Here is a 15,538-nt window from a genome sequence, read left to right on the forward strand (position 1 = left end):
TGGATGGAACTAGAGGGTATCATGCTTAGCGAAATAAGTCAATCGGAGAAAGACAACTATCATATGATCTCCCTGATATGAGGGAGAGGAGATGCAACACGGTGGGTTAAGCGGGTAGGAGAAGAGTAAATGAAACAAGATGGGATTGGGAGGGAGACAAACCATAAGTGACTCTTAATCTCACAAAACAAACTGAGGGTTGATGGGGGGAGGGGGGTTGGGGGGGTGGGATTATGGACATTGGGGAGGGTATGTGCTATGGTGAGTGCTGTGAAGTGTGTAAACCTGGCGATTCACAGACCTGTACCCCTGGGGATAAAAATATATGTTTATAAAAAATAAAATTAAAAAAAAATTGTTTCCTTGGGCAGTGCTCCTTCATTAGGCAAAACACATCCCCCATGGACTTTATTCTTCAAACTCCCATTCATTTCACTTCCTACTCTATCTCTGGTAACTTACGGTATGACTTTTGAAATTTTCTTCATCCATGATATAACGTGGGTGGACTAGGTGGCCTCTTTAAAATTTATGAGAATAATCTTCTATTTGACATATATTGTACTATGTGCTACACCCTAAGAGAGAGGCAGAGATGAACAAAATATGTCCCTTGCATTCAAAGAATTTTCAAATGAGAAGTAAACACATAAAGAACTATAATATAATGCAACAGTATCAAGCATCATTAACAGAAATAATGTCTCTCAGGAGGTCTGAGGACAGGTCACTTGAAACTGGAGTGGCCAAATGAGACTTTTTGGAGGTGACAGCACTTTACCTGGGCTTTCAAAAATGGAAAATATTGGGCACCTGAGTGGCTCAGTTGGTTGAGTGACTGCCTTTGGCTCAGGTCATGATCCTGGAGTCCCTGGATCAAGTCCCACATTGGGCTCCCTGCTCGGCAAGGAGTCTGCTTCTGCTGCTGACCTCTCTCTCTCTTTCTCTCTGTCAGATAAATAAATAAATAAAATCTTAAAAAAAAAAAAAAAAAGAAGGACCGGCATGAACGAAGTTAGGAAAATGCCAAGTCATGCTCAAGGGAAAGTAAAGGGGGCCACATGGTAGCTGAAGCAGATGAAATATTTGTACAGGAGTGGAGGGAAAAGATGAGGCTGGAAAGGTACATGGAAATATAATGTAAGGGCCCAAATGCCAGAAAAAGAAGTCATGATTTCACCCTGTGGACAATGGGAAACCATGGATAAGACTTGGGACAAATGACCTAAGAAGTTAACTGTGGTTGCTGTGTGGGAAGAATGTGCTGGACAAGGAAGCTTAAAGGCAGTGAGTCAGACTAATGCAAGAGATCTAGCAAGAGGGAGAAAATGAGGGCCTGAATTAGAGGGAGAAAATGAGGGCCTGAATTAAAGAGGACAGAAAAGAGATATTTCATAGGCAAAACCAGATAATGTTAACTAATGGACTTAATGAAGCATAACATGTATAAAAAAGGGAGGATATAGCCAAGAAAGCCCCTGAAATTAGCCAGCGTTGATCCAGGGATTTTTTTTACCTTTTCAAGGAGACGGATCACTTTTACATTTCTGGATCACAAACATTTGTAAACTGTTTTAAATGATCAAACGCTCAAATGCAAAGTGCTTTTTTTTTTATTTAAAGATTTTATTTATTTATTTGACAGAGATCACAAGTAAGCAGAGAGGCAGGCAGAGAGAGAGGAGGAAGCAGGATCCCTGCTGAGCAGAGAGCCTGATGCGGGGCTTGATCCCAGAACACTGGGATCATGACCTGAGCGGAAGGCAGAGACTTTAACCCACTGAGCCACCCAGGCACCCCTGCAAAGTGCTTTTTTTTTTTTTTAATTTTATTTTTTATAAACATTTTATTTATTTACTTGACAGAGAGAGATCACAAGTAGACGGAGAGGCAGGCAGAGAGAGAGAGAGGGAAGCAGGCTCCCTGCTGAGCAGAAAGCCCGATGCGGGACTCGATCCCAGGGACCTGAGATGATGACCTGAGCCGAAGGCAGCGGCTTAACCCACTGAGCCACCCAGGCGCCCTGTAAAGTGCTTTTTAATCGAACCGTACAGATGTGCATAAAATGAAAAAAGTTGCCATCCTAGGTCCCACTTCTGTATTAATAGGTTCTGCTGTACCTTTCAGATATTCTCAATGTTACAATAGTCTGTGTAGTGGGGGCGAGGGGCAGCGATTGAAATCCTTAGAAACATTACACATAATGAGACCATACTCCTATAATAATCCTTTTTCATTCAACAACATGTATTAGAGATTTTTCCATGTCCACATATATAGCTCTACCTCAGTTTTTCTACTAGCTGCACAGGGTTACACAGCAATGTATCCTAATTTATTTCCAACCCCTTTTAATGGATATTTAGGCTGTTTCTAGTTTTTTGCTGTCACCTTCTGTCATGCATCTCTCTTTCTCTCTCTCCAGGACATTTCGAGTGCGAGCATACCTGCCTGTTCCATGCCTACGGATCAAAAGATACGTGAATTGAAAATGTGGGTGGGCCTTGCCAAATTGCCAGGACAGGACCCTTTCTTAAGAGGACAAGAGTCTCGAACCCGCACACTCGATTGCGGAGCCTCCTCCTACGTGGGCAACCTCGCTTTCCCTCTCGATTCCCGTTTCAAGGATGAAGGCAGCGAGGCCGGGCGGCGGCCAGGGGCACACAACTCAAGGGGCTGGACCTGCGCGCCGGGTCTGACCTCCCGACCCGGGGTCCCCTCCGTTAAAGTGTCACCGATTTCCTTACGCTCCCTGCGACCGGGGAGAGCCCCTCCCCTCGTCCCAGCCACCCCCGTCTCCGTGCTTGGGGTCGTCTCACCGATGGTTCTCGTTGAGCAGGGAGAAAAGCGGGCCGAGGCGCAGTTCCGCTGCCTGCTCGCGGAGCTCGCTGAGCGGCACGGTCTGCAGTACCGAGTGAAGCGCGCGCAGCTCCTCCAGCGGCGCTTCCAGCCGCGACACCTCCCTCAGCAGCGCCAGCGCCTGAGCAGCCATCGCACCCCTCCCGCCGGGGCTCGCGGGTCCGCCGGCTTCCGGCTCGCGGCTCGCGGCTCCCACGTCCCGGCGCGCCGCTCCCTAGCCTCGCGAGATCTGCGGGGCGCAGCCTTCCTTCCCGGGGTTTCTGACGGGACTTCGAGCTGCCCTGGCCTCACCAATAGCGATGTGGGGCTGGCGGGCAGCGCGCGCGCTCGGGGGCCGCCAAGCCTCGCGAGACGGGGGCCGTCAGGGGCTGGGCCAACTGTCGCAAGTGGTTGCGGGGTCGTGGCCGGGCGTCATCGTGGGCGCGGTTCGGTGGGTCGCGGAGGCCGACTTTCCGGTCGGCTTGCGTATTTCCCTTAGAGAGCGAAGGCGCGTCAGATGCCCGGCAAGCGGAGTGGTGACAATGAGGACCCACAGAAGGTTAAACGGCCTCGCGGGCGGCCTCCCGGCCCCAAAGCCGGGCTGTCGGCTGCGGCGAGGGCGGCGGTGGTGGAGGCCGCCGCGGCTTGGGCAGCGGCCGAGGCCACCCCAGGCGGCGCGGAGGCCATGGGCATCCTGCTCCCGGGCCCGACCAGAATCAAGAGGAGGCGGAGGGTCATGCCTCTGGAAGACAAGATGAAAATTCTCGAGAAGCTGGAAGAAGGCGTGAGTAACACCGACGTGGGGCGCCTATTTGGCGTCAACGAGTCAACCGTACGCACCATTAAGAAAAACGAGAAGGCCATCAGGGCCAGCATGGAGAGTGTTTCGCCCGTCTGCTCCAAGGTGCTATGCATTCCCCGGGACGTCAACATCGAGAAGATGGAAACCGAGTTAACCTTTTGGGTGGAGGACCAGACCATAGGGGGGCGGCCTCTGACGCTGAAGGCCATCTGCAGCCAGGCCAAACGCATTTACAAGCAGCTGGTGGAAACCACTGGCAACGGCAACCCGGATAAGTTTCATGCGAGCAAGGGATGGTTTGAGAAGTTTAGAAATCGCTACAGTCTGCGAAATTCGAGGTTGATGGGAGAGGAAGAACCGTTAAATGCCCAGTCAGCGCCCAAGTATTCCAAACAACTCCAGAGACTGATCAGGGCCAGGGGCTATGTGCCTCAACAGGTCTTCAACGCCGAGGAGATGAGCCTGTTTTGGAAGTGCATGCCCTCACGTACTTTTAGGGAAAAAGACAAAAATCCCGAAAGCTTAGAGGAAGCCAAGGACAGGATTTCCCTCATTTTTTGTGCCAACGCTGCCGGTGACAAAATGATAAAACCCTTGCTGCTTTATAAAGACCCTAATCCCACTTGTCTTTTGGAAAAAGATAAAAACCGCCTTCCTGTGTTCTGGCGATCACACCCCAAAGTATCACTAACCACTGCCCTCTTCTTGGATTGGTTTCATAATTGTTTTATCCATCAGGCCCGGACTTACTTAATAGAAAAAAATCTTGAGTTCAGAGTGTTGCTGATTCTGGACAGAGGTCCCAATCACCCAGACTCATTATTCTTTGCTCATCCTAACGTTGATATTGTGTTCCTCCCTCTGGAAGGCACTAGCTATCTTCAGCCCTTGGATCAGGGTATAATTGAAGCATTCAGGAGGTATTACACCAAGCATATGTTTGACCACTTTGCTGACTGTATTGAAAAGAACCCTTGTCTTACTTTAAAAGAAACATGGCAACAGTACAGCATTGCCGATGCGTTGGTAGTGATAAAAGAGGCAATGGATGATATAAAACCGGCTGCTCTTAATAAAGCCTGGTGGAAACTTTGGGATGATGTTGTGAATGATTTTGCATGTTTCCCTAGAGCTAACGAAGAAGTTGCGAAAATCATAGAGTCTGCAAAACGGATGGACTTTAAATTCTTTGACATTGAAGAGAGTGAAATTAACGAACTGCTCAAGTTTCAAGCTTTGGCCATTACTGAGAGAGAGTCTGTATCAGTAAATACGGAAGAAGACAAGTCCCCAGAACCAGAGGTTAAGATGAATCTAAGGAAACTGAATGCTGTCTTACGTCAGGCTTCAGACCTCATTGATGCTGCAATTGATATGGATCCATTCCTCGACCGAAGTTTGGCCTTTAAAAAAGACTTCAATAAATTGTTATATACCTATAAAGAGGTGCAAAAGAACCTTCAGAATAAAGCAAAGGAGTTGAAGGAAGAAAAAGACACGAACAAAGAGGTAGTGTGGATGAAGACGATGGATACAGAATCGGAGTCTGAAGGGGAGTCTGAATCTGAATCCGAGTCGAAATCTGAATCCGAGTCAAAATCCGAATCTGAATCCCATAAAGAGGAGAAGGTAGAGAGAAAGAAAGAGGATAAGAAGGCTCCAGAAGAAGATCCTGGATCCTCAGGCAATGGCACTGAGACTCTCACTATATCTGAAGAATCTGCCAAAGCCATAAATGCAGAATTGGACTTTTGGAATCTAACCTTGGAACTGAACCTGGAGAGAGTAGACGTGCCTGAACTAAAGGAAGAAGAGAATCCAGAGGCATTTCTTTCCAAATGACAGTTCATCTCTTGCTATTCTTCCCCTGTTGCCCCAACATCTACCTTCATCATGACCATCCTTATCATCACCAGCCACACATCCATATCATTTAGTCATTCAACAAACAGTTATTGAGTATAAGCTCTGTGGGGTCCTGTGCTAAACTTGGGGACATCATCTCAGGAAATCATCTCAGGATCTAAGGTAAATGGTCATTAACAGTGGCTACATTTCTTGTTAATGTAATAGGTATAAAAGATCACAGTCTTGACTTATTTTACTGGACTTTGAATATAAAGTTTTTCTTAGGGCCACAGCTTCATTTTCTCTAACCCAGTTTCCCACAGATACTAAGTTCTTCAATCACTAACGGAGATTTTCTGAGTTAACCATGGTAGTCAGTATGAGATTACTTGCTTTTTTGCTTGTTTAAAAGTTTCGGTTTTAAGTAATCTCTGCACCCAACATGGGGCTCAGACTCACAACCCTGAGATCAAGAGTCAGTCATATGCTCTGTCTGCCACTGAGCCAGCCAGGAGTCCTGAGACTACTTACTTTTGAAAAGCTGACATGGGCTTACGTGTTCTACAACATTCTTACATGAGTTTTCTTTGTTATTCCTCACTGTAGATCTGTGAATGTGGTATTAGTCCTTCCTTTACTGCCCACCCCCCCACCAGCTCAGAGTGTTAATGTAATTGTCCTGAGTCTTCACAGCTAACCATGTAAGTGATAAGATCAGGGCTGCAACTGGTTTATTAACGACTTTGTCAGACACTGGTGAGAAGTGTGGGCCTTTAAGAAGTTGGATTCCCAAGGAATGAAACAGACAGTAAACAGATAATGAAAATAAACACAAAGGCTGAGAACCAGCAGCCTGCTAGCCAGATTTGGCTAACAGATGTGTTTTGTTTGGTCTACCCAGCACACAGCAATTTTGAATTCGTTTCCAGCATTTCCACAGCTCCTTAAGATACAGTTCACATATGATACAGAATCCACCAATGTAAGTGTATAGTGTGTAGAATCTTTTTAACATTTGTGTAACCACTTCCACAATCAAGATATAGAACAGTTTCCTTAACTTAAAAAAGTTTACTTGTGGCCTTGTGTACTCAGTCCCTTCCCCTGCCCCAGAGATATCATTTAGATATTAAGATATTTCACATTAAAAAGCTGTATTAAAAAATTGCACATCCTGGCGTCAGTGGACTCTGCGTTCGTGAAGGGAGCAGTCAATCAGTCATTAGCTTGCTGCTTTTCTTACCTGTTTGCAACTCCGCATAGCATCATTGATGATGTCGAACAAAAGTGTATACAAAGTGCCTTAGGGGAAATAGAGGACTGTGGGATTAACCCTGCAAAAATCTGCATGAAGCAGCTGGCCTAGAAAGATAAATGAGTTCAGAGGAAGAGCAGGTGGGAACAAGAGTATTTTAAGCCAAGGAGGATTAGATGGGAGATACTGTGAGGAGGAGGTGCTGTGGGGGATAGGAAGGCAGCTGTGGGTGTGGGTATGGGTGTGCGTGTGGGTGTGCGCACCCGTTATGTCTGTGTGCTTCACTTGTTTTTGTTGGCAGGGTGGACCCTATAAAGTGGAAGAGTTTTGTGTATGTGTATTAGTGTTTGTGTGCCATGGTTTCTGGAAGTTTCATATAGTTAAGAAATTTAGTTCTCTATATGTATACATGTGGGGATTGTAATCATTTTGTTGTTGTTGTTAGACTGGGATGGGTAAATTAGTTTCTTCATTTTGCAGGCATTGTAGGTCAGCATATGGTGTCCGGGTTTTTTGTTTCTAGGAAGAGAATTTCCTAGTGAGAATTACTCCCTCTTTCCCTGCCCCCTCCCCTCTTTCCTCCCAGCCAGCCTGCTGGGGCCTGGCTGGGCAGTGGGGCAGGCAGCGGGTGGTGAGGGGATAGGGCGGTGGAGGCCCTCAGTGCCCGCCCATCAGCTTGCAACTCAGCCCGAGGCTTCGGCTGTGCTACTAAATTACCAGCGACGCCATGGACAGGCTGGGCTCCCGGAGCCCTCTGCCAGGCTACCTGCGGCCCTCTGTCCTCATATGCCTCCTGGTGAGTGCCCCATGCCCTGTGAACTCTCACCCCTAACCCTCCAACCTGGGGGTTGAGGGGAGAAGGTGCATTTCTTTTTTCTGCTCCTGGGATTTTGAGCTGGGAGCAGGCAGGTAGGAGGTGGAAGGGGAAATCCTCCAGGAAAATGTTAAGGTTGGAAGTGGCCACAGAGTGCCACCAGTGGTGTGGTGGTGGTGGTGGTTGAGTGGGAGGTGGGAAGAACTGTAGGAGAGCGTCACAAGTCTTGCTGCTCATTTTTTGGGTGATTTCTTCTCTCTGGCCCTTACATTCCTCATCTGAAAAATTGGCACAAATCAGTAGCTCTTAACCTTTTTGGAACTGTAGGTTTTCTTGATTTGTGTGTGTGTGTGTGTGTGTGTGTGTGTGTGTGTGTGTGTGTAGTATATGAAAATTCTGGATCTGTACAAGGAAAATGTATAGGTAAACACAATGTAGCACTCAATGCCAGAGTATCACAGATTCCTTAAAATTAGGTCAATGATAAGGTTAGAACCACTGGGTGGTTTCTGAGGTCTCTTTTGCCTTAACAGAGGTTGTAAAGTCAGTTAACCTCCCAAAGTTATGTAAATATTCCAGGACAAAAAAAAAAGGCAGAATGAAATAGGAACCAAAAGGATACATAAAATATTTTAAAAGAATGTAAATTAGAAAAAGTGTTTAGTAAAAGGTAAGTATGAAAGTGTTATAAAGACTTCAAAAATTCTAGTGACTCTTCTTCCGTTATAATGTTTCTGTTGGGGAATATTGTGATGTGCGTATTTTCCGTCAAGTTTGTGTTCATGTGTCACAGAATATGTTACAGAATATATTGTAGTCCACCTTTGGTTCCGAACTGGCCTCTCAGGCTTCCGATACACTGTTGCTAGGTCTACAAACATTTCTCAAATCTCCCTATCAAGGGTGGTCAAGTCCTATGCATGTGAAAATGAATGAGACTGAAGAGCTCATGTGCAGTGGGGGACACATGTGTAAGCCGCTGTCTGTACTTCACTGGGATCAATGGAACAGCAGAAGGATGTGAGCAGCAATCCTGGCCTCTACTTACTAGATGCCAAGAGCATCTCCTCCCTAGTCTTGACAGTCAGAATTGTCTCCAGACATTGTCAGATGTCCCCTGGGGGAGCAAAATTGCTCCGAGTTGAGAACCACTGGAGTATGTGAAGCTGAAATGACCCCACTAAACCCATTCCTAGACATGCTCACAGCACTTCAAAAAACCCACAGTGGGATGCAGGAGTCTTGGTTCTGTCCCAGAGTTTCTGTATGTTCTGTTTCAGTTACCTTGTTTGTGAAATGAAGGGTTATCTTAGATACCTGGGGGCCCATTTACCTCTTAGCATTTTGACTATGAGTTCATATGAGAATTTCAATACATTTTAGGTGAGTTAATAGTTAATCCTGTAAGCTCAGTTTTCCACTGATGCCTACTGGCCGAAATGTTCCAGATCTTCCTTAGGAATGACTTTTTTGTTGGGGGACAGGCCACTACCCTTTTTGTCCAGAGTCTTTGCTGGAAGCTACTTTAGAGTCATTGGAGCATTACAGTGTTCCAGTATGTTTGGTTCTCTGCTCAAAGCCAACAGTGGGTGACTCAAAAGCCCTATCTACTTCACTATTTAGTCTTTTTTTTTTTTTAAGATTTTATTTATTTATTTGGCAGAGAAAGAGAGCACATAGGTAGGCAGAGCGTCAGGCAGAGGGAGAAGGAGAAGCAGGCACTTGGCTCCCTGCTGAGCAGAGAGCTCCATGTGGGACTCCATCTCAGGACCCTGGGATCATGACCTGAGCTAAAGGCAGACACCTAACCTATTGAGCCGCTCAGGTGTCCCCACTATTTAGTCTGTATAGCCACATCTTGCTGGTGTATTATCAATTCACTAGTTTACAAGTATTTATCGTGAACCTTTTTTGTGCCATGAACTGTGCGGGGAGTGCAGTGATGAGCAAAGCACGGGGCTTTTCTTTATTGGATCAGTGATTACAAAGTCTTTTTCCTGTCTGGTTTGAACCCATGACAACTCTGAGGTAGGCAGCAGAAGTGTCAGAATGTACATTCTCTAAATAACAATTATAGAAGGGAGAGGAGGTAACTTTTCAAAGGCCACAGGCAGTTAGCAGTACTGGCACTAGGATTTAAATCCTGCTCTCTAGTGCTTTTATTTTTTTTTCTTATAGTCTAACTGAGTTGTCATTTAAAAACACGCATACAATAAAAGCTTCATTGAAAAGCCTGGTTCTTTTGTTCTTGTGTGGTCACTGCTTTAGTTCAAAGGACTGGTATTTTGATTTGCAGGTGGTGGAGGTAGTAGGAGGGAATGAGAAACCCAACCCAGACAGGCCTCTAGTCAAACTGAAGCTCCACACATAAAAACGCTGTTCTCAGGCCCTGCCAAGAAGTAGGAGCCAGGCCCCAGGCAATAATGTGGATGGAGTGGGAGGACAGAGGCTTATTTGAGTGAGGCCTGAGCCCTGGGCTGGGAGGCAGGAGAAGCGCACTTCTGTTCAGCCTTGCCTGGGTCACCGTGGGCCTCCTTGCAAGTTGCCTCTATCCTGTTAGTGGCTCCATGATCCTCCCCTAAGCAGAGAGCCCTGGAACAGAAGCCATTCTCCAGTTGTTTCTAGTTCCTCTTGTTTTAAATGTTTATCATTAAAATAGTAAGAACAATTGTATCTTGAGTGTCTTCTGTTCTCATATTTTCACTGCCATCTTCTTTGCTCAAGATCTTGAGGTCTGTTTCCTGGATCACTGTAGTGGCCTTATAAGTACACTGCCTTCTGGTCACTCCTCTCTCTAACGTTACTCTATCCAGCTTGACCACGTTTATTACTCTCCTACCTAAAAAAACCTCCAAAAGCACCCTATTCCATGAGTACAAACCCTAAACACCTCTGTCAGACCCTTTTCTTTATAAGGCCAGCCAGTCTTACTTCCCTGTGATACCATACCTGCAGACTGGATATCTCATCTATCCCTAAATACCTCTTGAGTCTATACATATTATCATTTACTAGGAGTACCTCCCTCTCCACTTGACAACCTACTTACGATTTCAGATCCAACTTAGATGGTACCTTCTCTTTGAATCTTCTTCTCCCTCAGGTATAGCCTTCCTCTAGGTCCCACCACCTCTCAGTTACAGCAGCACAGGTCACATTACTTTGAATTAGGCTACCTTTTCCACTGGACTCCCCACAGTGCCTACCCAGGCACAAATGACTGGAGGTGAAATTGACTCTACAAAATCAGATCATTCATAAATAATCCCTGTAGGATAATAGCAGTTCAGTGGATTCTGGTTGGCATTACCTCCGGTTGCAGTTTTATACAATAAGAATGGATTTCTGCTCACCTAGATGATAATTCCTAATCACGGCTTCACCAATTACAAACTATGTGATCTTGATTTCTGAGCCTCCATTTTCTTATCACCTGCAAAATGCAGAGGAAAATATTTAGGCACAGAAACTTTGTTTAAGCGCTAAAGCTTGATATTGATACCAGGAATTATTTTGTGAATGGGGGATAGGGATGAAAAAATGATCCTTAGCCTTGGTTCCAGTTTGCTTGAGCTGGCAGATCATGTCTTGGCCATGTCACTGCTGACCTGTGCTTTTCTTTTCCTACTGTGTAGATCCTGACAGCTGCTTTCCTGTCATACCCCATGCTCAGGACCTTTAGCCTGCAGCTCCGTTCAGCTGTCACTGGCAGCTATGTCTCCGGCACTTACTCCATCGTCTTTGTCAACTGTCCCAATGAGCAAATTGCTAGAGATATTGCCAGGTATGGTGCAGGGGCTCAGGTGCTGCCCCAGGAGGCTGGGGAGCTCTCAGGATGCTCTACTGTGTCCACTACACACCTCTTCGCTTGGGGTCATAAGAAGAGCATGGCTGGGGGTGTCTGGGTGGCTCAGTTGGTTAAGCGTCTGCCTTTGGCTCAGGTCATGATCCCACGGTCCTGGGGTCGAGCCCTGCATGGGGCTCCCTGGTCTGTGGGAAGCCTGCTTCTCCCTTTCCCACTCCCCCTGCTTGTGTTCCCTCTCTCGCTGTGTCTCTCTCTGTTAAATAAATAAATCCAACCTTAAAAAAAAAAAAAAGCACTGCTGAATGATCCCCCATCAGATCCTGCTGCTGGGCTGGAAAATGTTGAGTGTGCATGAGAGCATTTAAGAGATACGAGGCCCAGAGAGCTAAGCGGCTTGCCCAAGGTATTAAGGTCAGAGGACAGGGTAGCTCTGCAGGCTGAGAATTTCAGTCCTTGAATTCTTGACCCAGCTCTTTCTCTTCTCCGCGATACTCTCTTAGCTTGCTCCCGGAGGCGCTCACCATGCAAGTGAAGCGGAGGAGGCTGTTCCATGTATTTGGCAAATTTCTTTCATTTCTTTATTTTTGTTTTTCTAAAGATTTGTTTATTTATTTTAGAGAGAGAAAGAGAGTATGTGAGCAGAGGGAGGCAGAGGGAGAGTGAAAGAACCCCAGGCAGACTCCCCACTGAGCGTGGAGCCCAGTGGTAGGGCTTGATCCCACATCCCCAAGATCATGACCTGAGCTGAAATCAAGAGTTGCATGATCAACCGGCCGAGCCACTCAGGCGCCCCAGTATTTGGCGAATTTCTCAAAGCAGCTGCGGTGTGGTGCAAAGAGCACTGGCCTTACAACGAGACCAGGGTTTGAGTTTTGGCTGTGCCACTTCCGTAACTGTGCGACCTCAGGCCACACTTTCTTTCTCAAAGTGTTAGTTTTCTGAGCTACAATATAGGATAATGCCACTTAGCTCACAGGAGCAATATAAGGGTGAAATGATACAATTCTTACCCCAGTAGATTGGACATAGCAGATGCTCACTAAGTGTTTGTTGTATCTGAATGTCCCCCCTCACTCGTTTTTATAGATGTGACTTTGAAGAGGGTTAGTGGGTCTGGAGGGTGATGGACTTGGCTTCCTCTTCAACTCAGCCATCTTGAAATTTGATGGTAGACTAAGTTATGGTGTTTTAAAATGTTGAATCTGGTCTTTGGGGACATACAGCTTCCAAATTCTTGGTCATAGATTAACCTTGCAATTTATTCCATTTTTCTCCCCACAATCAGAATGTCTGTTTTTCCATCATTAATATTACATTTGGAGACTAGCACTTGTCTGAAAGAACCCATGGTTATTCCAGAGATATGACCATAATATTTAGCAGCTAGGAATTGAAATCCCTTTGATGTTTCTGGTATTACTAGGGTATGTGCTAAACTGTTTGGATCAGCCACTCCGGGTCCGATGTCCAACATCAGATGACATCTGTGAGGTGGGGTATTGGGAGGAAAAGGACTCTAATGACTGGATCCTAACTAGTCAAAAGGCCAGTTCAGTAAATGGATCTGTGTCTCCCTGGGGAGAGGTCTTTATTGCCTTCTTGCATCCAAGGTTCTGATGATAAAGTCAGGTGTTTGTCGAGGTCTCATTCTTGGTAGGTAATGCTTTTGGTCTCTGATAGGCTTTAGGAGTTTCTATCTTAGTGTTCAGCTATTCATTTGGTAAATATTCTCTATATTTTCTGTGTCCTTTTCTGTGTCCGTCTGTGTCTGTTTAACTGGAACTCCTAGTTAGGTAGATGCTGAATTTGTTCTCTGGGACTGAATTTTTATATTTTTCTGTTTCTTTATTCTGCATGCTGGGAGAATTTTGGAGTAGTCTTTCCTTTGTTTGTCAGCTGTTTTGCTATTCAGCCCTCCTATTTTTTTGTTTATTTGTTTGTTTAAACAATTATAATTTTTTAAAAGATTTTATTTATTTATTTGACAGACTGAGATGACAAGTAGGCAGAGAGGCAGGCAAAGAGAGGGGAGGAAGCAGGCTCCCGGCTGAGCAGAGAGCCTGACGCAGGGCTCGATCCCAGGACCCTGGGATCATGACCTGAGCCAAAGGCAGAGGCTTTAACCCACTGAGCCACCCAGGCACCCCACCACAATTATAATTTTTTAAAATAGTTTTTTAATAGATTTCCTTTTCGAGATTTCTCACTGTTTTTTAATAACCAACTGCTCTTATTTCATAATTGTCTGATCATATTTAATGGATGTAATAACTTTGCCTTATCTCTCTATGGATATTAATTACACTTAATGTATTTTAATTTTTTTCCAGCTTTATTGACCCACTATTGACCTATAACATTGTATAAATTTAAGGTGTACCACATGATACTTTATATAAATATATATTGCTAAATGATTACCACAGAAAGGTTAGAAACCACACCAGTGACCTCCCATAGTTACCTTCGTGTGCTTGTGGTGAAAACTTTGAAGATTTGCTCTCAGCAACTTTCAAGTATACATAATTATACTTATTTTAAAATTTTGGCTTTGAATGTTCTCTTAACTGATTCCTTTATGTAAATTCTTCTGTGTGTTCAGTTTTTGTCTCTCTTGGTTATTGATCTTCCTCCGTTCCTTGTGACTACTTGGGACCTCTCTCAGGAGGCGCAGAAGGGCTGCCAGGAATTGGCATGGGCAGCACCGTTTCCAGTGTGAGTCCAGGCTGGGGGGCCCTCGCAACTGCTCTGCGGGCACACTTAGCGATCCTGCCTGGCGACAGACACTCCATTCCTGGCGCCTGGGCTTTGGGAGATTTCAGGGGTCCACCTGCTCCTGCTGTGGTGTCCCAGCTACTCACTTGGATGGCTGCCTCCATGTTCCTCCCTGCTCTGGTTTCGTCGCCTCCAGACGGGGACTGTCGCTCTCCTCTTCTGTGGCAGTTGCCCTGCTTGCTCCCCCTCATGTCTCAGGGTGGTCTTTTCTCCTTCGGGGCTTCCTGCTTCCTCGCTGTCGCTGGTGCATAAGGCGTTCTTACTGTGCGCTGGCAGGGCTGAGCCGTGAGCATTTCCTGTTGTTTCTAGGGTTTGCTGTCACAGTGAGGCTGCGGCATTGGTTTGGTCCACGTACTTAGCCTGCAGGTCTGAAGTGGAGCCTTTAGGGATGTGGCTGTGGAGCTCTCACTCAACGTGTTTTGTTCAGTGTCTTTTCTTGGTGGTTTCAATAGAAAAGAGGCAGACAGGTTTAGTTGCCAAGATTTCTAGAAGGAGGGTAAATGGTACATGATGGGGAGGGCCCCACGAACAGGAGCAGGCAGGAACCCCAGCTTAGCCACAGAACCAGCACCGAGGCCAGGTTCCCCAGCTCTGGGCCGGCGGTCTGTCTTCTGTAGTGTTCTTTTGAGTTTAGTCTGCTGCCTCTCAGTTCTGGGTCAGTTCAGTTCTTGTTCCTGGTTCATTGAAAGACACATTCTTAGCTAGAAAAAATAACTAGAAACATTTCTCTTACTGGAGCCAGGGTGAAAATTCTGAGTGTTGAATCAGAAGACCTGGATTGTAGGGTCCTCTCCGCTGCCAACTCCACGTACGACCTTAGGCAAGTCTTCCTTCTCTGGGCTTCCATCTCCTGTGTATAGGCGGAAGTGGATTAGATCAGGGGTACAGGTCCCTAAATAAGCAAAGTGGGCTGCAGTGTCATGAGGGCGGGTGATGGCGGAAAGCAGCCCTGACTCTCCCTGTGTATTGGGAGGAAGGAGAGCAGTGGGAACTGTGTGGACCTGAGAAGCGGATGTCGCGCCTCAAGGGAGTAGCCACTGCTCAGCTCTAGCTAAATGTGACCTTGTCGGACTGTAGTTCTAATGTTACAAGACTTACTTTCTGGTGAGAAAAAAGATAATCTGTATTTTTTTAGTGTAAAATATCCTAATAGTAAACATTAGTAACAAAGTCAAGATTTTTTAAAATGCTGTAAGAGCCAAACCGTGTCTGCGGGCTGTGATTCACTAGTGTGTGGTGGTTTCTGTGTAGTCTTGGCAGTTTCTCGAGGCTCTAACAGTTCCATGTGTCTCTGTCGTCTGTTCTCAGATGAGCATGAGGGCTCCAGCTCCCATCTGGAATTCACTGTGTGTCTTGGGGGGGGGGGGGGGGGGGGGGGGGGGGGGGCGGGGGGGGGGGTGG

The 15,538-nt window shown here is 46.2% G+C and overlaps 2 protein-coding genes across 6 annotated transcripts in view; one reads left to right on the plus strand and one right to left on the minus strand.

The window, feature by feature from the left end:
- Positions 1-2,999, minus strand: part of LOC111145832 (proteasome 26S subunit, non-ATPase 5) — a 28,824-nt gene extending 25,825 nt beyond the window's left edge. For 3 of the 4 annotated variants that reach the window (XM_022501089.1, XM_022501090.1, XM_022501087.1), the window contains exon 1: positions 2,820-2,999. In XM_022501089.1, the coding sequence (XP_022356797.1) occupies positions 2,820-2,992 (173 nt within the window). In that variant the 5' untranslated portion in view covers positions 2,993-2,999. Of the gene's footprint in view, positions 1-462; positions 504-2,819 lie in introns of those variants that run through there. The other variant, XM_022501088.1, reaches the window with a different exon arrangement.
- Positions 3,000-3,537: 538 nt separating this feature from the next.
- LOC111145984 (protein CutA homolog) overlaps positions 3,538-15,538 on the plus strand; it is a 20,300-nt gene continuing 8,299 nt past the window's right edge. The window contains exons 1-2 of one of the 2 annotated variants that reach the window (XR_002640514.1): positions 3,538-5,668; positions 11,193-11,251. Coding sequence is in view for 1 of the 2 variants with exons in the window: in XM_022501337.1 (XP_022357045.1) it covers positions 7,471-7,539; positions 11,193-11,341 (218 nt within the window). In the remaining variant the exon portion in view is untranslated. Of the gene's footprint in view, positions 5,669-7,470; positions 7,540-11,192; positions 11,342-15,538 lie in introns of those variants that run through there. The other variant, XM_022501337.1, reaches the window with a different exon arrangement.

The sequence above is a fragment of the Enhydra lutris genome, unplaced genomic scaffold, assembly GCF_002288905.1.
Source record: "Enhydra lutris kenyoni isolate GAN:26980312 unplaced genomic scaffold, ASM228890v2 scaffoldscaffold13, whole genome shotgun sequence".
Classification (NCBI taxonomy): Eukaryota; Metazoa; Chordata; class Mammalia; order Carnivora; family Mustelidae; genus Enhydra; species Enhydra lutris.